The sequence below is a fragment of the Panthera tigris genome, chromosome X (assembly GCF_018350195.1).
Source record: "Panthera tigris isolate Pti1 chromosome X, P.tigris_Pti1_mat1.1, whole genome shotgun sequence".
Classification (NCBI taxonomy): Eukaryota; Metazoa; Chordata; class Mammalia; order Carnivora; family Felidae; genus Panthera; species Panthera tigris.
Window position 1 is genome coordinate 45640642 of NC_056677.1, and position 25333 is coordinate 45665974.

General features: G+C 50.8%; 1 protein-coding gene and 1 long non-coding RNA gene across 2 annotated transcripts in view; one reads left to right on the plus strand and one right to left on the minus strand.

Annotated features, from left to right (window-relative positions):
- IQSEC2 (IQ motif and Sec7 domain ArfGEF 2) overlaps positions 1-25333 on the minus strand; it is a 76513-nt gene that overhangs the window by 5812 nt on the left and 45368 nt on the right. The window contains exons 3-10 of the mRNA XM_042974649.1: positions 12541-12802; positions 11199-11600; positions 7902-8797; positions 6067-6228; positions 5471-5593; positions 4326-4492; positions 1986-2125; positions 1101-1226 (exon numbers count right to left, since the gene is read on the minus strand). Of these exons, the coding sequence (XP_042830583.1) occupies positions 1101-1226; positions 1986-2125; positions 4326-4492; positions 5471-5593; positions 6067-6228; positions 7902-8797; positions 11199-11600; positions 12541-12802 (2278 nt within the window). The remainder of the gene's footprint in view (positions 1-1100; positions 1227-1985; positions 2126-4325; positions 4493-5470; positions 5594-6066; positions 6229-7901; positions 8798-11198; positions 11601-12540; positions 12803-25333) is intronic.
- LOC122235400 lies at positions 9000-9690 on the plus strand. Its single transcript, XR_006213463.1, has 2 exons — positions 9000-9122; positions 9433-9690. It is a non-coding gene; the product is annotated as an uncharacterized LOC122235400 (long non-coding RNA).

Sequence of the window (25333 nt, forward strand, 5' to 3'; positions counted from 1 at the left end):
ACGTCGGGCTCTGTGCTGACAGCTCAGAGCCTGGAGCCTGCTTCAGATTCTGTGTCTCCCTCTCTCTCTGCCCCTTCCCCCCCTCAAAAAATGAATAAACATTAGAAAAAAATAAAGCAGCAATTCTCAACTAGGTGTGACTTGGAACCCCAGGGGACATCTAGCAATGACTGGAAACAGTTTTGGTTGAAGGAATGCTACTGGCACCTAGCAGGTAGACACCAGGGATGATGCTAAATACACTCCAATGCACAGGCTAGTCCCCACAACAAAGAGTTATCCCTCCCCAAATGTCAATAGTGCTGAGATCGAGAGACCCTGTTCTAAAGAACTGAAGATCACGGGGATAAGGGGGGAAGACAGCTCACTGTCCTCAAATCACTGAAGAGCTGTCTCAGAGCAGGAGAACACTCATTCTCTGTGATCCCAAGGGCCCAGGGAAGATGATTGGAGGAACCCCATTGGGAAACAGATTCTGTCAATCAGAGCTGTCTAACCAGGAAACTGGCTGCCTTAAAGGAAGGCACCCTTCTGTCTCCACAGTCATGCAAGCAGGGGGCCATGCAGGAAGTTGGTTTCAGGTAAGAGATTGGACAAGAGACCCTGAAATTCTCTTGTACCAGCAGAGTCCTTAAGAGTCCCAGCTCTAAAAGATGCACGTCTACAAGGGTGATGAGCTTGGTTTTAAGCTTGAATCACTTCAAGCATCCTGACCACCTGAAGGTTTCAGAGGGACCCCAGGGTCACAGGTTTCCCCTCCTTTCAGCCCACACTCTGGGCTATTGAGGTGAAGAGGGACATTTCCTACCACTTCCCAGACTGTAAGCCTGTCAACTCCTCTGGTCCTCACATTTTCTCCCCCTGTGCAGCTGTCACTCCCTCCAAATGGATCCAAAAGGTAAAAGAGGGGCAGAGATGGCCTATGCCCTATCCAAGACTGCACACATCACATGGTAAAGCACGTCATCCACCACACCTCCACCCACCAGCGGTTAACATGGTTCACATAGACCCAGGGTGCAAGTTCACCACCGCATTCCCCGCCCCCCCCCCCCCCCCCCGCCCCTGCCGCTCCATTTCCTCCCCTACAGTGCTCCTACCACGAGGAGATCGTTGAAGAGGAAGACTTCCCGCTGATGCAACCCTAGCCTCTGGGGGCGGTTTGGATCTGGCACCTCGTAGAGTTGACAGCAGCAAACCAGTCGACGGTGAGGAAGAGACAAGACCTAGATAGGCATGAAGAAATAGATGTCATCAAGGCTAGCCACACCAGCTTCAGGCCTCTGGCACCTTACCATCCAACCTCAAGAGGAAGTTTACTCTGACACAAGGAGTCTAAGCAACAAAGGCCTAGGCTTGCCTTTGTCCTTGGAGCTCTCTTTGTCTAGAATGCCTTTCTTGCCCAGCTTTATATTCCATTCTTCTTCCAAATCCCAGTTCTAGTCTTTTCTCTTCCAAGAAGGTGTTTCTGATTTCCCCGGACCAGAAGTGACCTCTCCATCCTTTATGCTCCCTCAGACTAACTATAAGGCAGATGCACTGACACCCCCACTCCCAGCCTGTGAATACCTCTAAGGACAGAAACTATGTCTGATTCATATCTGTGTCCCTACTCTCCAAATGCCCGACTCTATGGAAAGGCATCTGTAAATGCTTGTTGACTAAAAGACTAGAGTGTGTTCTTGGTTTTGGTTATCAGTTTACTATTAGCTTGGCTCCTCACCTGGGATGGAGAGGCAAAACCGGGGGTGAGAAGGATGCCAATATTTATACAGCACCCACCACGTGCCTTGCAATGTGCTAGATGCATCCCCATAAGAGCATCTCACTCTGTACCACGCCCTGCTGAGGAATGCATTATCACCTACTCCATTCAGCTGGAGAGGGGAGTCTGGGGCTCAGAGTCAGGGGTACTGACTTACCTGCCATTCAGTGGCAGAAGCAGACCCAAACCCCGTCCCTCTGCAGCCTCTCCAGGCACTTACCGGTTTCTTGCCAACAATCATGCGCTCCACGGCCTGCACCTGGGACACATGGTCATCATTGGTCCGCAGTTCACGCCCCTGGATTCGCTGGTAGATGCCCACCAAGAGGTCTCGGGGGATGTCTTCACCGTTGTCAACCCCTGGGTAAGGGAGTAACACAGGGGCATATTGCACAAATGTGAGGAGTGGGTGGCAGGGGCTCCTCCAAATGCCCCACACCCAGGCATGAGTGCAAACAATGGCCGAGACTGGAGGGAGTGGGCACCCTCGGTCCCTTGGTCAGGACTGGACTGGAAAAGGTGTCCTTCACCAAGCAACTGGATAGCCAGTTGCTTTCTTTCCCATGGCAGGGATTTTTTTCTAAGCCACTCAGAGCACACTGTGATTAAAATAATCAGATACTTTCCCCCTTTCTAACTAGCAAAACTAACATTAAATGTTAGTAAGAGTGCAGGAAAGTGGGCATGTATATTAACAAAACTGTTTTGGGAAGGTAGTTTGGCAAAAGCCTAAATATTCCATGATTCTTCTTCTAGGAATCTGCCCTAAGGCATTACTCAGAAGTATGCGCACAGATGTGCGGACAAGTGCTACTTACAGGAAAAACCTTGAAACAACCTAAGTTCTCACAATAGAGGGACAGTTAAGTAAAGCTGAGTATATCCATTTAATAAAATAATTTACAGCTATTAAAAACTTGGTGTTTACAAAAGCATGTGAAAGTTCCTGTAGCGAGGTTACGTGGAAAGGGCAGGATAATAAAGAGCAGGAGAGAGAAGGAGGGAGAGTGGGAGGGAGGATTGATGAAATGAATGAATGAACGAATGACTAACAGCAGGATTCCAGAAGACAGATCCAGATGGCCTCTGATCTAACTCCCTCCTCCCAAGTCTATCATCCTTCTTCACTCCTGTCTGCTGAGTGAAACTCACTCACTCTTCCCTCCAAACCTTCTGCTAGAGAAAATGTTTTCTCCTTTGGAAATGCCACACCTCCTCCCTGGACAGGTGCTAAAGGAACATGCTTCATCACACCGCCTTTTTACCTCAGCTGCCAGAGAGCTTAAGCCCATCTACTGTGCAAACCCTGCCGGTCAGCCAATTTGTCTCATCTGTTTGTTTTTCCTCATGTCTATTTCCCTCTTTCATTTCTGTTTAAATAATCCTAGCATATGTGCCATTTTTAGGAGGCTGCTCTTTGGTGAGAGCTAGGGTTTGACATCAATACAATAAACCAAGAAAAAAGGTCAAGGTGACACCTTCTACCTGGCATTCAAGGTCCTTGCATATTGATTCCAACTGACCTTCCCAACCGGATCACCCACCCCATCTTGATTGTTCTTCAAACAACTTTTCCTGCCTTTGTTATTCTTTTTTTTAATGTTTTTTGATGTTTGTTTATTTTTGAGGGGGGGTTCAGAGAGAGAGGGAGACAGAGGATTGGAAGCAGGCTCTGCCCTGAGAGGGGAGAGCCCGATGTGGGGCTCAAATCCATGAGCTGGGAGATCATGACCTGAACTAAAGTCAGATGTTTAACTGACTGAGCCACTCAGGTGCCCCTGTGCCTTCGTTATTCTTACTACTAGGTAAGCCTCCTCTATTGCTATTCTGTCATATTAGCCATGCCTTCAAAGCCCACCTTAAAATGAAAATACTGCTTCCTCCAGGAAGTGTGTTGGAGGTGGGCTCTCCCTCCTCTGAGGTCTGACTGTGCTTTTGGCCTGACATCATGGTTTGCTTTTTCTCTTGTGTTGGGTATCTGGTACTATATGTCAGTCTGTCCCACAAACCGGGAGCTCTCTTGGGGCAAGGGACAATGGTTTCCTTAGCACCCATCACAGGGCCTGGCACATGTGAGGCACTCAGTGTCAACTGGCTGGCTGGCTGGCTGGCTGGCTGGGTGTTCAAGTGGATAAAGGAATGTATGGATGGAGGAAAGGGTACGTAGAATACTTAAATGAGTCTTTATGGGCATAAATAAAAAGGAGAGGGAAAGAGGGAGGAGTGATAAGTAAATGGATGCATAAAATGACTGAGTGGATTAGTGTAAGCTCTGTAAGAGCCAGGGCTTTTATCTCTCATGTTCACTGCTGTAACCCCAGAACCTTCTCAGTGAGTATCTGGTGCAGGAATGAGTAGATGGACAAACAACTATTTGAGTGAATTAATAAGTGAATGCCCTGGCAATACCCAGCTTTGGCAGAAAGTGAGAGAGCATCACAGGTAATTTTCCAGAGAGCAGGTGTGAGCTCCCCGCTCCTTCCCCAGCCCACCTCCACCCTGCCCACTCTCCCTTCTGAGGTGAAGGACAGGACAAGCTGCCAGCGATGTCTGGGGTCACCTCTCAGGTTCTTGATGAAGTCATCTAGTTTCATCTTGCGTTCAGCCTTGACGCTGGGACTGTACATGTCGGTATTGAGGAGGATGATAGCAAAAGCAAGGATGAAGATGGTGTCTGGGTTCCGGAACTGGCGCACAAGGGCTGGGTTACAGACACAATACCGCTGGCTGCAGGGCAGGATCGAGGCCAGGGTCAGGCACTAGTAATCTTCACCTACCCACCATCCCCCCACCCCCAGTCTGGTGCCGCCAACCCTCTCCCCCAAGAAATATTCCCAAGGCTTTTGGGTATGTCCTCTTTCTTCAGCTTCCCCAAGACTAGCATATAAAATCACAACCACTACCTTTTACAGAGCTCTGCCTACAGACCTCCATACATTGTCTCATGTAATCCTATCACGATCCTGTAAGGTAGCTATTAGCAGCCCCATTTTACAGAGGAAGTAATGAGGCCCAAAGTGGAGAGGTAACGTGCCCAAGGTAAAAGGTCGGTAAATGGTGAAGACAAGATGAAAATCCAGATCTTTCTGCCTATAGGGCAAATCCTTCTCCCATTATGGGAAACAAGTTGTCAGCAACTCTTCTGTTTCCCTGCTTGATACCCCTAAGTGGTGGAGCCGGGTTATGTCTAGGTCTGCCTGATTCCCAAAGCATTAACAGTAGAGGATAAGAGTCAAAGGCATTAGGTCATGGAGGCAAACACATTTGAGTTCAAATCCTGGTTTGAACCTCTTACTCACTGTATGACACTGAGCAAATTACTTAACCTCTCTAAATTTCTGATTTCTTATCTGCAAAATGGGAATAATAATGGAAGCACCCACCTCGTAGGGTTGTTGTGAGTATTTGGTGAAATAATCACATAAAGTGCCCAGCTCAGCACCTGATACCTGGTAAACCAGTGCTTGACAAACATTAGCTGTTGCTAATGCTGTCGTCACCTATTGGATGCCCATGTCCCAGATGCTGAGCTAGACACTTTAGGCACACTACCTCTGATCCTCACAGCTGCCTTGCAAGATAGGATTTATGATTTCCAGTTTCTGGTGAGGAAAGTATGAGGCTCAGAGAGGTTACTTGTAGACACATACTACACTGCCCCCCAAAGGGGGGAAGGGCAGCTTCAGGAATGGGAAAAAGGCACACCTGAAGGCTTCGATGAGTCGCTCCACTTTCTGGGCCTCGCCTTGGACCCGGATATGGGATTGGAACTTCCGGAGTGCATCATCCAAATCCATGGAGGAGAAGTCCATCTCATCCACCACACAGCTGAGGAGGAAAGAAGCAGGTATGCCACTCTCAAATCCTCTGCAGAAAACCTCTGACCTACCCTGACCTGCTCAAACGGACAAACACCCCCACTGACAGACTTCCAAAATCTGGACTCATAGCCCTACCAAGTACTTACGAGGATGGAATGTTTGAAATTGAATCCATCCCAGAAAATCAAGGCCAGACACATGGTTCTAAGGGTCCTTTCCACTGACCCGCTCATTTCAGAGATAGGCAAACTGGGGCCCAAAGCAGGCCATAGGACAAGCAGGACCACCCAGAGGACTTTTGGAAACAGGGCCAAGAGAGATCAGACGTTTTTGAAGTAGAGGGGTATGGGAGCAGGAAGGTCTCTTCATCCTGTTTTGTGAAGTTTATCTGAACAAAAAGGACAGGCTGCCCACTTCCTCCCTCCTGCCCTCCTTTTCCAGGAATCCCTGGCCCGGTCTGCCCCATCCTGGGGTCCTCACTCCAACACATCTCTGTTGAACTGCTTCTGCCGGTTCCCTAGGAATTCCCCTATCATCTGCCGGCTCAGGCCTTTCCGTTCCAGGATAAAGTGAGCCACTCCCACCGGTGTGTCTGACAGGAAGCCCCGCTCGATCAGATACTGGATACCCTTCTCTGGCTTCCTGCAGAAAGAGGGGAGGTAGATGAGATGACTGTCCTCCTAGAACTCGGCCCTTGGTCCCACTTCATGAACTAATTTTGGGCCCAACCATAGCCTCAGAGAACCAAGGAAGGTGAATATATAACTTATGTCCAATCCCTTCATGGTACAGATAAGAAAACTGAGGCCCAAGGGGAGGAAGCCACTCTCACAGAGTTTTTAAATTCCAAGGCATCCTCAACCCTTTCACTGGAGCCAGTCAGTTAACTGGAGCCACACTACAATGGAAACTAAGATCTAATGAGAGGCTGCTCTATGCCAGGAGCTTTAATATTCCCAGTAACCACTGAGGAGTCCTGGGAGAAGGCCTGAGCCCCCAGGCTAAGCCCTTCTCTCTGAGTCACAGACCCTCAGAACAGGAAAGTGAAGAGGTTTCTCTGTCTGCCTCTCAAATCCCACCCAGACAAGGTAGTACCCAGCCTCTGTGAATGTGCCAATAGACAAGATACTCTCTGCTTTCCACTAGGCCAAATCTGGGTCTGAGCTATCCTGTATTCAAAACCCCAGAGCCTTAGGACCCCATGAGGTTGGAATTTGGAAGAGACTTTGGTGCCACAGGAGTCTCACATCTGTCACTTACCAGTTGTGTGACTCAACGCAACTCCTTTTATGTCTCTAAGCCTCAGCTCCTTCTCTATAAAACAGGGACACTACTTCCCACCTTCCTGAGCTATTGTGAGACGTAAATATAGGTGGCAGTGTCTACTAGGCTATGAAGACACAAGGCATTTGGTTTCTAATTCTCTTCTGAGCAAATGTCATGCTTCCACCCCACTCCTAAGCACCTGGCATAAGATCAGGCACCTAGAAAGGGCTCAGTCATGGTCACTGACTACTCCAGCACTCCACCCTGCCCCCCCCCCCCAGGCCTGAGTATGCACACCCTGCTAATCAAAACTTTTTTAAAAGTTTGTTTTATTTATTTTGAGAGAGAGAGAGAGAGAAAGAGAGAGGGAGAGGATGGGGGGGGGGGAAATGAGCAGGGAAGGGGCAGAGAGAGAGGGAGAGAAAGAATCCCAAGCAGGCTCTGTGCTGTCAGCTCAGAGCCCAATGCAGGGCTCGAACTCACAAACCATGAGATCATGACATGAACCGAGATCAAGAGTTGGATGCTTAATAAACTGAGCCACCCAGGTGCCCCACACACCCTGCTAATCAATAGATGGAAGCACTGAAGCCCAAGGAAGGAACACACCTTGCCCAGGGCTACACAGAGAGGCTGGCCGGAGTCAGGTTAGGGGTCGAGGGCTCCTGTTACTTAGAGCAGGGTTCTTTATACATCATATCACCTCCCCACCAAAAAGGGTACATGGGGGACCCAAGGTTCAGAATCCATCCTATAGACAGCAAACCGGGGCCCAGAGGAGGAAACATCTTGCCCAAGATCGCACAGCCAGTCAGAGGCAGTATTAGGGTTAGAATTGCCTCTGACAGCTGTGTCTGTGTGTGGTGGGGAGGGCTTTCCATTCTGCCACCCTGTTGCCAATCCTCTTCCCTGAAAGGCTGGGGAGAAACACCACCCACAAAACGAGAGGATGGCTGAAGCAGGATCTCTGCTTGGAGTTCAGCCCCAGCGGTCCAAGTGCCTCTAGCAGGGTAGGAAGGGGCGAGGAGGCAGGATCAGGGAGCACGTACTTGTTGAAGAGGTTGAGGCCGATTCGGTAGTGCCGCCTTTGCACCACGTCGTTGTTAAAGGCTGGTGAGTCCCAGCTGTGCCTCGTCTCCCGCTGGTAAGTCTGCTTGCACAGGCCTGTGGCTGGAGGCTCTCTCAGGCTGTCCCTCGAAGAGGAGCCAGAGCTGCAGTTGATGGTCTCATTGGAATTGCTGGAGCTCTCCAGGCTCTCATTATCTCCACCATCAGAGTTCTCGCCTGCTGCCTCGCACTTCCCCAACCTCCGACCCCCAGCCACACCACTGGGCCCAGTGCCACTGTTGGGGGCTGGTGGCAGGGGCCCTGGCGGGGCTGGGGCTGGGCCCTCTGGGGCTGGGTAGTGGCGGTGTGGGATCGGGGCCCTGCCTGGTGGCCCCTTGTGCTTCAGGGTCCCATGGGGGCTGCAGCCATCAGCCTCATACACCAGCTGGCGGTGGACAGACCCGCGATCTGAGCGGTCACTCAGGTCCACAGAGCTGTCACTAGGAGGCTCAATGGTAAGCAGGGGAAGGTGGGCGGCCCGCAGCCGGAAATCCCGGCACTCCAAGCACCCAGGACCCCTGCGAGTGCCTTCCTCACGGGCACCGTCTTCCCGGGTCCCTGGTGGCACTGGTGGAGGAACTGGTGGGAGAGGGGCTGGCGCCCAGAACTCAGGCCGGCCCTGGGGTGGGGGCTCTGTGCTAGGCAGTCGCTCAGGGGATGGTGGGGGAACTGGGTCATCCAAGTAGAGGGGAAGGTCACTGAAGGACGTGGCTGAGCTGTCCTCTTGCTGTTCCTTTGATTCTCGCTTCTCCAGTTGGGCTGACCCTGGCTCCTCAGACATGGGCCCTGATGGGTGGCAGTTCAGGGCCTCATCAATGGACTCAGCCAGAGACTTTACCTGTGTGGGAGTAAAGGGGAAGAGGGAAGGGAAGGAGGGTAGGATGGTGGAAGGCAGGGAGTAGGGGAGGGAGGGAGGGGAGGCAAAAGGGGGAATCTTCCTAGTGGGTCAGCCAAGAAGAGGGAATCCCCTCCCCCACCCCCACAGGTTCTCTGCAGTGTATAAAATAACTCCCAGGGAACCATTGTGAGCTCACAGGGGCTGGCTATTGGCCACAAGTCCCCTTCTCAGTATCTCAATCCCTCCTTCATGTCCCTATGTACCCAAGCCAAATGCCACCTACTCTCTGATTCAGTCCACATTTCTGCCTCTGCCGTCCCCCAGGGTAAACCAATATCCCAGCTTCCTCTGGGCTCCCAGAGCTCTCCATCTGGTTCTGTCTTGTTCAACCCATAATATTTATTATTTGACGATCTAAACCATGGCTGGTAACTCTGCTTCCCTGTGGTATCCAGCCTCCAAACTGGCCTCTAATGATCCCTGCCTCTTGGTATACATGATCCCAGGCTTGGTCTGTAGAGCCAACAGTATATGGCAGAAGTGATGGGATGTCACTTCCCACATCAGGTTATACAGGACTGCAGCTTCCTTCTTGAGCACTCTTGTTCACTGTTCTCTCTCTCAATCTCTCTCAGACCCCTTGCTCTGGGGGAAGCCACACCATGAGCAGTCCTAGGGAGATGCCCACACGATGAGGAGCTGAATCTTCCTGCCAATAGTCGAGTGAGCTTGGAAGCAAATCCATCAGCCCCCAGCAAGTCTTCACAGACTGGTCTCACCCTATGGCTTGATTGAAGCCTCATGAAAGACCCTGAGCCAGAACCACCAGCCAAGCCACTCCCAGATTCCTGGCCCTCAGAAACTGTGTGAGATAATAAATATTTCTTGTTTAAGTGAAGTCTTTATGTTCAGTTTGAAGCTACTAAATTTGGGGGTCATGTGTTATGCAGCAATGTAATTGATACATGTAACTACCACACTTCTCCATCATATTTAGATAGCACTAACAGCTGAGCCCAGGCCTGGTTCCTCAGTCTCTGCACCAGACTGTGATCCCTTATCCCCCATTCTCCCCTTGAGGGATGGATCCAGGTTTCTGTCTTTTCAGCCAGCTCAGTCAACTTCAGTTGACTCAGCTCAACACATTTGACACAGAAGAGGTATTCAATTAAATGTTTGTTGTATGGATGGATGAGTGATTTAGATCTTCCATTTAAAATTTCTTTCCTCCCCCCTACCTACACCCCTTCACTAGCTCCAGGGAAGCATGTCCTGGCTGATGGCAGGGTGAGATCAGAGAGCTTAGAGAAGAATGATTTCTTCCCTTATAAAGCTTCATTCATTCATTCATTCATTCAACCCTTTCTGCCAAATACCTCCTTAGTTTTAGGAAGGAAACTAACATGTACTGAGCAGCTGCTTTCATGTATATTACCTAGCTGAAGTGACTCTTCAAAACAGCTTTAAAAGGAAGGTTCTATCTCCATTTTATTGATCATGTTTCAGTGAGGTTAAACAACTTTCCGGAGGTCACACAGCTGGGAGACAGCAGAACTGGGATTTGCACTTGAACAGCTAATGCTGACAGACCTCAAGCCGAGAATGATCTGCTACCACCATCACTGCCTATTATATTCCCACCATCTCATGCTTTTGCCAATGTAATGCCTGTGCAAGCAACACCCTACCCTCCCAACAATCTCTAACTTGCTAAGTCTTATTTGTCTGGTAAGGCCCAGCTCCAGTGCTATTTTCTCAAAGAGGCTTTCTCTTGTCCTCCCAAAAGAAAGTCTCTTTTCCCTCCTCTGCATTCCCATGGTACTATATGTGATCCTTTCTCATGGCTCTGAGCACACTCTATTTCAGGAGACAGTTATGTGCATGTCTGCCATTTCCTACTGGCCTCGGAGATCCTCGAGAACAAGGACCCTGGCTGGCTCATCTGTCTCTGTCGCAGTGCCCACCACAGAGCCTGGTCAATAGTGGTAGTAGTGCAGTATAAGGGAAAGGGCATGGACTTTAGAACCAGACAGAGCTGAGTTCCAATCCAGTTTGGAAAAGTCACTTCACGTCTCAGGGACTTGGAGCCCCAGTCTCCTCCTCTGTCAAATTGGGATAACAACCCCCATTGTGCAGGTCGTTATGATGCACACACAGCACCTGGCATGGAGTAGGAGCTCATCACCTGTTAGGCCTTAATTTGCTTGTGCATCAAGTTCCAAAGAGTGAGAACTTAAATTTTCTTATGTGTTCCAAAAGCCTAGATGTTTAACTTGTTCTAACTAGATGGATGCCTTTCTCATCCATCTCACAGTCCGTACTCACATGCTTGCTGGGCAACTTCTTTCAGTTTGGAATATAGGCAATATAGGGAGGAGAGGCCCTTTTCAGGGATGCTGACCTGTTTGGAGAAGGAGTCTTCGAGCTCTGTGATGTCATTGGAAAACTCTCCAGATGTGGTGACAGAGCTTCCCCCACCATCGATGCCCCCTCCACAGGAGCCTCCATATGGGAGCCCTCGTTCAAGCCGGTGGCTCCGGGCACCAGCCATGGCACCCTCGTCCAGCGAGGCAGGCTTGCCCTCGAAGTACGCGGGGTTCTGTGCCTTCTCATACTCCTCAAAGGAGAACTGCATCCGCATATTGGAAAGGATGATGCGGCGGGACATGCGGCTTTCTGAAGCCGAGCTGCGGAGCCGCTCAAAGTTCTTGTTCATGCGGTACTGGCGAAAGGCTGTCTGGATGGTCCTGGCGGCCCTGCGGCTCAGGAAGGAGCCCCCATACTTCCTCTCCAGCATTTCCACCTAGCAGGGGAGGGTCGAGGGGAATGAGGTCAGAAACTCACTGCAGCCTCATTCACCTCCCTGGGCCTCAACCCACACCACAGCCAACTGCGCATAGCTGCCTAGACAGGCCAGGCTGTGTGCTCTCAGTGTTGTGTCCTCACTTTAATCTCAGATAACACTTGTCACATGGGACTGGATTGTGGTTTTCTTTTTTATTTACAAGAAATAGATGTTCATTATGCCAGAAAAGTTAAAAAAAAAAAAACAGAGATGCCAAAAATGGAAAGAAAAGAAAGAAATTGAGAGCAAGGGGAAGGAAAGGAAAGAGGAAGAGAGAGAAAGAAGAGAGGGAGAGAGGAAGGGAAGGGGAGTGTGGAGAGAGGGAAGGAAAGAAGGAAGGAAGGAAGGGAGGGAGGGAGGGAGGGGGGTAGGAAGGAAGGGAGGAAGGAAGATAGGTTCGCCTGAAGTCCCAATACCTAGGCATAACCACAATGAATGCTTTGGTATATGTCCTTCCAGGTTTTTTTTATATACATAGGATTTTGTGCTCCCTGACGTTTTTTTGTTTTTTTTTTTTTTTTTGTTTTTTGTTTTTTTTTTTTAAGCTACACAAATCCTGTGTGATATATATGATATACTATAGCACACTCTTCTGAAAGTGCCCATTTATGTGTGTGCTTCTCCTATTAGATTTTGGAGGATTGGGTTCCGGTCTCATTCATCTTTGTGTCAGTGTTTGCTGAGTGAACTGGAAACTCAGTGGATGGGTGGTGAATGAGTGAGTGCATCCCCAGGAGGATGAAGGACCCCAGAGCTAGTCTCCCATTCTAGTTTCCCTATCCCTCCCTGGATACCGCCCTCAAGTGCCACATTCCAATCCCTCCCTTGGTTCTCGCACACCCACACACCCCCACCCCGTTCCCACTCCCATTCCCAGCCAGAACTGTCTCCTCTGCACCTTCTTGTCCTGCAGGTCCGTGGAGAGTTCATAGCTGTCCGATAGGGCCTTGGAGCGCTTTATCTCCTCCTCCTCCTGCTTCCTCAGGGCGACACTGGCTGGCTGGAGGCGAGCTCGCTGAGCCCAGGGAAGGCCCACCCCAGTTGGGGGGCCCCCCATGTGGCTGCTGGTGGGGGGCATCTGGCTCAGCCGGTAGGGGGGTTGGCTCCCAGGACTATCAACCGCTGTGCTCAGGTCACTGCCTGGGGCATCACCCTCCACACTGTGGGGATGAGATAAGATGAGCCAGGATGTGGGACCAGGAGATGGGCCTGCTCAGCAAGACTGAGAGTGGGTAGACCAGATCCCTGCCCACAACCCCATCCTCCCCAGCTCCCTCACAGACACAGGAACCCCAGTATTTAAGGGCAGGAAGGGAGTTCCCCTCTTTTCCCTTCAGGCCCCCTTGCCTTCATAGCCTCATTGCCCTTCAGCCCCACCACTCACAGCTCCGGCCTCTTAGACTCCTTTACCTCAAGGTTGGGTCTTCTCACAGACTTGTCCCCAGTCCTACTCACCCCTCACACCTGGTCCCTTCATAGTCACGTCCCCTCCACAGCCTTATCCCCAGACTGGTTCCCTCCCAGTCTTGTCCACTCAAGTACCTTTTTCTAATAGTGCTGGCCCCTAACAATTCCATCCCCAAACCTTCCTTCCCTTGATGGACCAGTTCCCTCACAGTCCCATCCCTCTCAGCTCTAGCCCCTCATGGCTCTGTCCCCAACACTGAATACTGTGGTTTCCTTCCCAGCCTGATCCCCCAGCACCACCCAGATCAGCCCTGACCCCAGGCCTGGGACCCACTCCTGCATCCTGCACCTCCACACTCATCCCTCCCCTGCCTAGCCCGACCCCCTATAGCCCCGCCCCTGCCCTCAGCTGCCTGGGCACTGGTCTGGCCAGTTCCCAGGGTTCCCTGGCTGCAAGGGCTCAGGCTCCCAGACAGTGGGAGGCACCTCCCATTCAGCATCCTCACAGGTAAAGAGCTGCCCTGCGGGGCAACTTCTTTTTTCTCCTCATAGCCTCCTCTGCTCAGCTGGGGGAGGGGAGGGCAAGAGTCTCGAGGTTGAAGACTGGCAGGAGCTGGGCACTGGGCCTTGCCTGCCCTGGTTACTCAGAGCTGTTGTTCTGCCAGATCTGCTCCCATGGTGCCATGGCAACCAGGCTGCCAGGGAACCCAGGTGGCGGCAGAGCCCAGGTGCCCTGAGCCTAGCGGGCAAGGTGAGGAACCACAGAGGTGGGGAAAATGGGGGAGGGAGGTCGGGAGGGGAAGGACAGGTGGGTGAAGCATGGGGGTTGTGGGGGGAATGGGTGTGGCTGGGGCCCAGGGAATGGTCTGGTTTGGGCAGGCACATGGATGAAGGGGCCCTTGGTTGGAAAGGGTTAAGGGGCCACTCCCCAACCCCTACTTGGCAGAGGCCAGGGCACAGGGCAGGGCAAGCTGGGGTGGATGTAAGGGGACTCCCTACCAATATGGGAGCTTGAGCTGCAACAGACCTTCCAGCCTTGCAGGAGAGCACTTAGGGGTGCAGTGGGGAGGCTGTACCCACCCACCAGGCTGGGTCCTGGGCTGCAGGGGGAGAGCTCCTTTCCACCCCTAGTGGAGCCTCCCACCCACCATTCAACCTCCATCCTCCCAATGTCAGTCTATAACACTGCCAGGAGCAAGGCAGAAACAGACTGGGGAATTGCCCTCTACCCCAAATACTCTCTCCTCCTGGGCCTCAGGGCCTTGTGAAGTCCACTTTGGGGGTCAGACCTGGCCCAGCGCTCCCCCCACCAACCCAGGCATCTAAGGTGCTCCTCTCCACCTCACTCAGGACTGCAGGATACTGCCCAGCAACCTCTCAAACCTCTCACTCTCAGCACACAGCTCAAACCCAGGTTTCCTCAATTGTCTCCTTGGTTCATGAACAATCCATAGCTCCCACTATCCACAGGAGATAGCCCAAGTTCCTTATTCTGGCATTTGAGGATTCTCAAAGATACCGTAGCTAATGCTTATAGAGTGCTTGGCATGTCAGGCACTGTGCTTACCACTTCATATTTAATAACCTGTTTACTGTCCAAAAGAACCCTATGAGATAGGTATTGTGATTTATCTTCATTTTATACATAAAGAAACTGAGGCTCAGAGAGGTTAAGTAACTTATCAATGGTCACACAGCTATTAATGATAGAGCCAGGATTCAAATCCAGGCGGTCGGTCTCCAGAGCTCACACTCTTCAATATTAAGCCATACTGCAAGCTTAGCTGCCAGCCCCCATCCCATCTACCCTTCCTCCAGCCTGGCCCAGATCCTGTTTCTCCCAAATACTCCTCTGCTTTCCACCTCCAAAACTGCTCGTACAGTACCTTCTGCCTGGAATACAGCCCCTATCATTTCTGCCATCTGCAATCTGAGAAATCCCCCCACACCCTACTTCTATCAAGATTCGGGTCATATGCCACCACTAAGAAGCCCTCCTGAAACCCGCCTCCAGCCAGAAATTATTGCTGGTCCTGTGCAGAGCTCCCACACACAGCACATGTCTGTCCTTCTTTTTATGGTGCAGGTTAGCTTTGGCAAAGCGTGACAACTATTTGTGTTCATGACTCCCAGCACAGGAAGAGACTTTGGTAATCTCCTAGCCAGCACAGAGCACAAGGCCGGGAACAGAGTAGCTAAAAGCTTCTGGAGTGAAGGAGTCAATGAATGGGCCATGGTGGCTATGCTAATAGATCCTCCCACCTGAGCCTGACCTCCCTCTCCAGTGTCCTCTTCCAATCCATTCTCCATCCTGCGGCCAGAGAGAGCTCTCCAAAGTACAGCTTTGACCATTTTGTGCTCCCACTAAAACCCTTCCACAGCTCCTCATAATTCATTTAACAAACAATTGAGCATTTTCTATGCGCCAGGCACAATGCTAGGTGCCAGAAATAAAATAGTGGACAAAATACATAAGATGTGTCCCCTGGGGAGGTGACATTCTAGTGGGAGAAGCAGACTATAAATACATACTGTTGGGGCGCCTGGGTGGCTCAGTTGGTTAAGCATCTGACTCTCAGTCTCGGCTCAGGTCTTGACCTCACAGTTTTGTGAGTTCAAGCCCCCCATCAGGCTCTGTGCTGGCAGTGTGGAGCTTGTTTGGGATTCTCTCTCTCTCTCTCTCTCTCTCTCTCTCTCTCTCTCTGCCCCTCCCCTGTTCATGCTGTCTTTGTCTCTCTCTCAAAAATATATAAACTTAAAAAAAAATTTTAAATACATACTGTCCTTTCAGGTAGGGAGAAGTGCTAGGAAGGAAAATACAACAGAGGGATAAAAAGTGCTGTTTTCGATATTGTGGTCAGGGAAGGTCTTCTTGAAGAAGTGGCATATAAGCTGAGCCCCGATGGAAGTGAGGGAGTGAGCTCTGTGGTCACCTGAGGGAAAAGCAGTCCAGACAGAAGGTAGAGCTAGTGAAAAGATATCGAGTTGAATGGCACCTGCCATGTTTGAGAAACAGTAAGGAAGCCAGTGTAGCTGGAGCAAAGTGGATGAGGGGAGAGTGATAGAGAGGTAAGATCAGAGAGGTAATGGAGGCCAAATCATGAATGGCATTAAGCCCATGATAAAGACTTTGACTTTTTCACTCTGATTGAGATGAGCTGAGGAGGGACGTGATCTAACTTAGGTTTCATAGGAATCATCATCCATAGGATAACGTCTAACTTCCTCACCAGAGCCATGGATGGTTCTGCTGACCTGACCCCTGCTTCATATTCCTCTGCCCCATTACTTCAACCTGGCTATGCCCTGCTCACCTTTCAACATTTAGCTCAGGTGTGCTCTTCCATGCCCACCTGCCCACTCCACACATGTTGGCTTTCAGGTCCTTCCTCTGCTGCCATAGGGCCTTATGGTCACCTCTATCCTTAGGGCAAGAGCATTAATGAGTTCATTGAATCCTCAAAATGTTTTGAGGCAGACACCATTAGCTCCATGTTATAGATGAGGACACTGAGGCTCAGAGAGGTGACAGAAACTTGCTCAAGGTCACACAGTTATTAGGTGAGAAAGTCAGGATGCAAACACAGGGCCCAGGCTGTCTTTTCATGACATCTCATTGCCTCTCCCCACTTCTGGCTCCATGTCGCCCCCAGGTCTTCACTCTTTGGCAATTCCTCCCTTCAGAGATGGCCCCCAACTCTGGTGCAAAGGGAATAGGGGCAGGGAGGTCAGACTGTCAGCACAGCCTCCCCCAAGAGGGCCTGGCAAAAAGGACAGTGCTTGAGGGTGTTGCCCCTGACATCATACATACTGTTGAAGAAATAGCACCTGAGGATGTGGAATCCCTTTACTCAGGGTCCCCCAAAACACCGAAGGGCATGCTGATCACATGGAAAATCTCTCTTCTCTTCCTCATATGTGTGTGTGTGTGTGTGTGTGTGTGTGTGTGCGCGCGCGCACACACACACACACACACACACAGACACACACCGTACAGTAAAGGCTGGGCAGGCCTAGGTTCAGGTCTTGACTGCCATTTACCAGCTGTGTGAGCCCAGGCACGTCCCTTTACCTCTCTGCACCTGTTTCTCTTCTGTGTAGGGCTAGAGGAAATGCAATTCCCTCTTTGGCTTCCTGGACTTCTGAAAGGGCCTGGGGGACCCTGCCCCCCCCCACCTCTGGACTCCTCCCAGTCAGGAGCAAAGAATATAAGAACACATACACACACACACACACACACACACACACACACACACACACACACGTGCACTGTCTTCTGGGCTATTCTGTGGGGGAAACTGGAGAGCATCCTCTGCATCAGGGGAAATAAACTACATTATACAAATAACCACAGTACAAAGCTGAAAGTCCTTAAGGCTGGGGAACAGAGGAAGTGCTGGGGGAGCTCAGGAGAGAGATTCCTTCTGCTTGGGGGTGGCTGAGCAGAATAAAAATAAACTCACACTCACAGTGCACCTTCCCTGTGTCAGGCATTTTCCACACATTATTTAATCTGCATGACAAACGTGAAGGAAGAATTAGTATTCCTACTTTGCAGGTGAGGAAAAAGGCTCTGAGGGGAAAGTAACAGCCAAAGGTCTCAGAGCTAGCAAGTGGCAGAACAGGAATCCAAAGCCCAGAGCCTGTATTAGTTCCCTTGCTGCCTTTTATAAAGGCTTCCTGGAGGAGGAAGCTGCTGACCAGGGCCTTGCCTAGGAGGAGCTGGTAGAAGTGAGTGACTTTGTGAGCCAAGGCACTAAGATAGGGAGAAGCAGGGTAGGACATTCTGTAGGGATTTGGGGTGGCCTGCCCATGGTGTGGGGCACTGACTCTCCCTGGATGCTGCTCCTAATGGGAGGTCTCTCTCCCTCCTTCTCTTTATTGGCACTGCCCGGAGCTAGGCAACCAGCAGGGGATGGGATCAGGATGCAGTTGCCATGGAAATGAATGGGGGCTGTTGCTATGGATACTATAAGATGAGGGCAAGAGGAAGCTAGGGATGCTGAGGACTATTCACATGACAACTTAGGATGGAAAGGCGGGGTGGGGGGCAGTGAGGGGACCTGAAGTGAGAGACAAGAAAACAAGATGAGGAAGTCAGAGCACCTAGATGAGGGCAGGGGCTTTCTTCGGGCCTTGGAGAAAGACAGGCAAGGACGCCAGACAAAGGGGTGGGTGGGGCAGATGGGCAGAGGGACCCCAATCACCTCTGTCTCCTCTGATGGCTCTTCTGCAAGCTGTTTCTACTGCTCAATCCCAGTGCCATGGAGAATCCAAACCTGGGCCAACCTGGCTTGCTTGGCACAAGGGCTGGTAGGGGAGGAGGCCATCAAAGGGACTGACTGGGGAGAGAGTGGGAAAACACAGGCTTGGGAGCACACAGACCCAGGTTTGAATCCCAGATCTGCTTCTTTGCAGCCCTAAAAATAATTGTTGTCATTTACCAAGTATCTACTTTTTGTTAGGCCTAGCAACTTTGCAAGGTCTGGGTTGTTCTCCCTGAAGGAGATAACAGATGAGGAAACCGAAGTACAGAGAGATGAAGTAACTTGCCCAAGTCTCAAAGCTCAGCAGTGGTGGAGCCAGGAGCCAAATCAACAAATTAAGGTGTTCTTAACCACCCTCCCTCTGCTCTGAACCGCCCCTCCCAGGTCTAGTCTGCATTCTCCAGCTCCCTACACCTTCCCACAATGATACGCACAGGGCCAGATGCTGGGTAAATAAATATTTGTGGAGTGTGAGAAGAAGCCACCTGGGAGGAAGCAGGAAAGACTGAGGTTAGATGGAAGAAGCACCTGACTTTGAGAACTGTGAGTCATGGGTTAGACTGGCCAAGGGTAGAAGAGCCAACAGAACAGAGATGGACTCTATGAACCATGCAATCCCACAGATCCAAACTCAGGCTCAGAAAGTCAAAGTGGCATGCCCAGGGTCGCAAAGAATGAGAACCAAAATCCCCTACCTTCCAGGCCAGTGTCCCACTTTTTAGTTTCAGAAGCCCCTTGAATCTGTCCAGCTGTCCCCCGCCAACCCCTGCACCTTTAAGCTACTAGACAACAGCTGGGCAACAGAAGGCTACTTGCACTTCCTACGCTATGTGAGCACAGTGCCTTTGTTCGTACTCTTCGTTTCTTCTTCCTTGTTCCCTCTCCCCTTCGCCCCAGACTTCATTGCTCTGGGTGAGCTCCTCTGCATCTTGCAGCACTCTGAGAAGGTGAGCCCTCCTGGGAAGCCAATTCTGACTCATGTCTACCCACCCCGCCGTAGAAGTTGACAAGGTAAGCTACTCCCCACTCTGTGTCTTGTGCACAGTCATGTCACAGATGATCCTTATCAGCAGCTAACTTCAAGCTACTCTCTTGAAGTGTCTGTCCCCTTCCTGCTCATGTCTCCCAAAGGCAGTGGCCTGGTATGATTCACCTCTGTGGACCTGGCATGCCCAGGCCAGGGCCCAGCATACAGCATGTGCTCACCAGCCACCTTGGTCCCCTAAGTCAGGTGGCAGTCGTGTGTGTCTGAGTGTGTGTGACCATCCTGCCTGGCAACTGTCACCCTAAAAGCCATAGCCTCACATGCTCAAAAGCCACCCACACCCAGTCTCGTGATTATCTCTACCAGGCACACACAGAGAGCCTGTTAGGCGTAGAAAGTCACCACCTCACACAATCAACCTCACACACACACACACACACACACACACACACACTCACTCAGAATTCCTTATACCATCACATTCCCTTAGGTACACAACAGTGCAGTTTCTCACTACTGATCCACCTGCCTGCTGCACATAAAGTCATGCACACATATGCACAGGCACATACGTTTCCCTCACAACCGAGAGTAACCTTCCCTCTTCCCACAGCCCAGGCCCTCAGCCAATTCAGTTGTCTACACAGGAGTCTACACCTCCTCGGCTCCCACAACGATCATCTGACCTTGACTTGCCCTCTCCCTCCATTTAGTTGAATCCTTGCCCCTCTTCACTTCCTTCTATCTCCAATCGGATAAAGGGTAGAATGGTCTCTTCTCCAGCCACCACAGGTCATCTAGACTCACACACCCTGGAGAGCCAGTGGAACAGATCTACACACTATTCCCCAACTCACCAGCACAACCCTGGAGCTCTCCACCAGGTTTCTGTCCATGCTGTGTCTCCTGTGATGCCTCTTCACATCTAGTACCCATTCAAACCCTTCCGAGTCTTCTATTCTTGCCCCTCCTCCTCCAGCAAGCCCTCCTAGACACTACAATCCTCCCCAGCCCACCTTGACATACCCCCTCCTCTTTGCGCCAGGAACATAGTTTGCTCATTAGTGAAGCCATATCTACTCCATCATTTCTGCCCTTCACACCCTGCCTATTTTTCCAAAGGAATTTCTCCTCTCCCTTGGGAGGTGGAGATCTTATGGAAAACACGGCCACTGTCTTCCTTCCTTCCACTGGATCCCTCACAGTATTAAGCGTGAAGCCTTTCCCACAGTTAGATGCTCAAACAATGCTTTCTGGACGAGTGAAGGAGGGAGAGGGGAAGAAAGAGAGGGAAGGGCAGAGGAAGGGACAGAGGGAGGGGAGAAATAAATTAGAATTTGGATGAGTTAAATGAGTAGATGACTTGAGTGGCTGAGTGAAACAATGAGTGAGGGATCAAGGTGAGGGGATGCTGAAGGAGGGGGGTGCTGAAAGAAAGGAGAGGAGGAACTCTCACCTGCACCTTAATCAAAGCAAGAGCCACCAGCCACTGCACACTTGTCCAACTGTGCATCACACCTTATGCTGGGTTCCTAGTGTTTTCTTGCTAATCTTCATGACAACCCACAGAAATAGATACATTCTCACTGTACTCGGGAGGAAAATGAAGTTCAAGGAGAAGAAAATACTTGCTCAAGATTACACAGATAGTTAAGGGGGAGAACCAAGGTAAACTCAGTTTTGTTCAATGCCAAAGGCTTAGAAAGGGAAAGCCAGGGTATGAGCCCACTTGGGGCGGGGGGTGTCTCTTGACTTTGCTCCCAACACAGACACATTATGGAATGTGTGGGTCTCACCGTCCATAAAGGATACCTTCTACCCTCCTGTCGACAGCTTCCAGGGATGCTTAGAACCAGCTTCTGGAAGGTGCAGGATATATTTAGGGTCATTACATCTGGAGGAAATGGCTTCCCCTTAGACTCAGAGATCCCTAAAGTTGTAGAATCAGAACCTTGAAAGTACAGAATCGAGGACTCTTAACCATCACAGAATATTAAAATCATATTATCAGAATTTTTTAATAACAGAATCATGAAATCTTAAAACCACAGGATTGGAGAATCCCCAAATCACAGAGTTGTAGAAATAGAAACCACAGAATTGCATGGAATGTGTCACTGAATTATCATATTTTAAGTCCATATAATCACAGTTTCTTAAAATTCTAGCATCTCAGATTGACAGAATGTCAGAGCTGGAGGAACCCTTGGAGATCCTCTGGTCCAACCTCCCTCCTCCTTTTACACATGGGGTGGGGTGGAAACTAGGTAGCAGAGGGGCCAAGCAACATGTCCAGGTTGGCCGGCCCATGCTGCCTCAGGCTGACTGACTGGAGAAGGCAGCAGACTTGCCCGTGGTGAGAGTGCCACACCATTCGTTCATTTATTGAGTGCCTTTTGGGTATTGACAATACCAAGAATCAGACCCTACTCTCTCTCCCAGGCCCTGTTCCCAGCCCTGGATAGGAAAGAAGGTAAGGCCCTGGTGGGGATGAGGAGAGGGAAGTGGGGGTGGGGTGGAACATACATCAGACAGAGAGAAGAGATCAGCTTTTATTGATGGAAATTCCTTTGTACACAGCAACACCCGCACTCTGAAAGCCCTCTCATCCTGATCATATTTACAGAGCACTATGGGAGTGGCAGAGGGCACGGGGCAAGGCCTTCAAGCAGTGGAGATGGCAGCAATGGCCACAGCAAGGGAACCAGCGAGCGAGCAATGGGGAACTAGGCAGGCTGGGTCCCGCCCCTGTCTGGTCCTCTGAGCCCTAGGCACCCTGCATCTCTGTTTGTGCTCACAGAGGACAGAGGTAGGTCCTTGGGATGTCATTTGGAGACCTCTCCAGGAGTGGCAGGCTCCAGGGTGCCTGGGAAGTGGGATGTGGGTACGGGAGGGTCCAGGTTCCAAGCTCCAAGCTCCAAGCTCTACTGCTCCCACATTTTAGTCAGACCTAGGGCTCCAGCCTTTATAATTCAGGGGCTGGAGTCCAGGGGAGGCAGCAGTGGGGGGACGGGGGAGTTGCAAGAAGGAGGTGGGGAAGGAAGGGGCACGATGCTTGCCTATCCTGAAGCAGGGACAGGGTCCCATGGGGGGTCCTGGGCAGGGCAGGTTGGGGGGCTGGTTAAGGCTTTTGCTTCTGCATAGAAAATGACCCTTGTCCTCTCAGTTACCGAGAGGAGGGACTACTGCACTCGGAGGCCGGACAGCAGAACTGATGAGCGTCTTCCTCTTCCTCTTCCTCAGTCTCCTCCTCCTCCTCCTCTTCCCTGGGGCCAGGAAGGGCAGGGTAGAGGCCACAGGCGGGTGGGTGACAGAGAGAGGCAGAGGCATTAGTTTGCAGAGCAGGGGAGATACATGAATGGCTGGAACCAGGGTGGTGGGGCTAGGACGGGGTCTGAATGGGGAGGTCAGTATGGCAGATGATCTATGGCCACACCCAACTCAGTCTCCAAAGAGCCTTTGAGAGCCCCCCCCCACACACACACACCCAAGCCAGGCTCATTTAAGGTCAGGCCCAGAGTATACAAATTCCATTTCTGACCTGACAGGTGCCCAACCTACATTTGAATATAAATAGCAGCAACCTGCTTGGGTGCTGGCTCTTTGCACACATCATCACATTTAACCCTTGCAACAACACTGCAACATTTTAGAGACAAAGGAATTGAAGTTCAGAGAGGTTGGATAACCTGCCCAAGGTCACATAGCTGGGTGAGTGGTAGAGTCAGGATTTCAACCCAGAGTTCTTAGAGTTCCAAGTCCCAGACTCATCCCACAAGGTCCTTTAGGTGAACTTGGCACTATCTTGAGAAATCCACCCTGCCCTTGAAGGACAAAGATTTGTATTTCCTGAAGGCAAATTGGAGATGCTTAGAAATGGAGTATGGAAAGCCCACAGCTTTGGAAGCCAACAGGCCAGGGTTCCAATGCCAGCTTTACAAGTGCTTCCAGGCTATGTGCCCAGGCATATTATTGCCCCTCTTGAAGCCTAGTTTCCTCATCTGTAAAAATGGGGCTCATGATGCCAATCCCACAGGATTGTTGCAAGGACTCGAACATACGTCAACTGCCTGGCAAATAAGAGCAATAAGAACATGGTGGTGGTTATCGTTAACTGCTCATGAACTGAATCTAATTCCCAAGGTGGCCATTTGCACCCACACTGTAGTGCCACAGTGGCAGGGAGGAGTCATTGCAGGAACAAGCGCCTGTCCGCAGGGTACTAGGGGGCCATCACTGGAGCTGGGCTACAGATTTTTGGAGGGGGGATGGACAGACAGTAGGGCTGAGGGGGTCCAGGTGCCTTGGGAATGAAAAGGCTGATCCTCTGGAGATAGCCAGTGAAACAGTATCACCCCACTCCCAGACCCCTTGGCTCAAGATAGGTGGTAAGTATGGAATCCAGGAAACTGGAGGATTGGGAAGAAATGAGAAGGAAAGAGGACAGGCAAGGGAAGGCACTGCTGTCCAGGTGACAGACAAGCACACACATGTGCACGTACACACATACATGCACACAGGCACCCAAGCACACACACACACCCTCTTCATACTCAAAGCTCCCTGTGACACATTGTTCCACAGAATCACTGAGTCAGCAAAACCACGTGAAGCAGAGCTCAAGTCCTGGGCAAGCGGCTCCCCCTTTCTGAGGCTCCCATTCCTCATCTATAAAAGGAGAAAACTCCACACCTCTCAAGGCTGTCATGAAGAACAAACGATCTTCCAGTCCCACTGCTCACTTCTCTTGCATCCAGGTCAGGCCCCTGCGACCCCTCAGCCTGCCACTGCAGCCACCTCCTCATTCCTTCTTCTCTCTCCCCTTTTGGACCCATCAGCCTTCCTAATAAAGACTGCAAGCAAAGATTTCTTGCTTGTCTCTGCTTAGACACCCACCTTGGCTCCCCACTGCTTCCTTGATAAAGGTCAGACTCCTCAACTTGGCATTCAAGGCTCCCCCACAATATGGCCTCACCTGGCTCTCCCTGTCAGGTGGAAAAAGCATGGGCTTTAGAGTTAGACAGACCTGGGTATGAATATCGGCCACACCTCCTACTAGCTGGGTGGCCTTGAGTCTACCTCTTCACTTCTGTAGGACTAATTTGCCTCATCTGCAAAATGGAAAACACCTATTCCACAGGGCATGGTGGGATTAAATGAATTCAAGTACGTAATGCACCTGCCACAGGGTAGGTTTGGTGCTTCTTATGTAGTAACAGTTATTATCACTGTCATCATCAGTGGCTCACTCATCTCACCCTTCATCAAATCAGCTTGTTCATTATTCCATCAGGATGGCCAACCTTTTCACACCTCTGTGCCTTTGCTGACTCTGATTCCTTCTGCATACATCTTTTCCTATGGAAATCCCAGCTGAACATCATAGCCCAGCTTAAATGCTGCTTCCTGAAGGAAGTCCTCTCTGACTCTCAACCGGAAGTATTCCTTGCTCCCTCCTAGCTCCAGCATCCATCCCTTGGTCAGGGATCTCCATTTGTTGCTCTGAACTTCACTGAAGCATTTCTCTCACCAACCCGCTCAACACCCTCATATTTCCCCACCCCACCACCCCTGCCTTCCTTTTCTGTAAGAAAGAGAGGGCCCCTATACTATTTAAGGCCAGCCCCTCCACCTGGGCTCTGGAACCCACCACTGCTACCTCCTCCACAACAATCACCCCCTCTCCCTCCTGTATCTCAACCCCTCTCTCTCTCTCTCTGTTGCCTCCTTCTTACCAACATTTATAGAAGCTCAAGTCTCTCCCATCTGGGAATAAGAACCCTCTATCTGCCCCCACATCTCCCTCTAGCAATCACTGTCCCTCTCTCCTCTTCACAGCTAAGCTTCTTGAGAAATTCATCTACACTGGCCATCTCCACTTCAGTACCTCCCACGAGCTCTTCAACCCACTGCAATCTGCCTCGTGCGCCCACCATGCCATAGAAACTGTTCTTAGCCAGGTCATCGAGGACCTCCTAGTGGTTAAAGCCAATAGACTCTCTTCCACCCGCATCTAACTTCCACCAGCTATA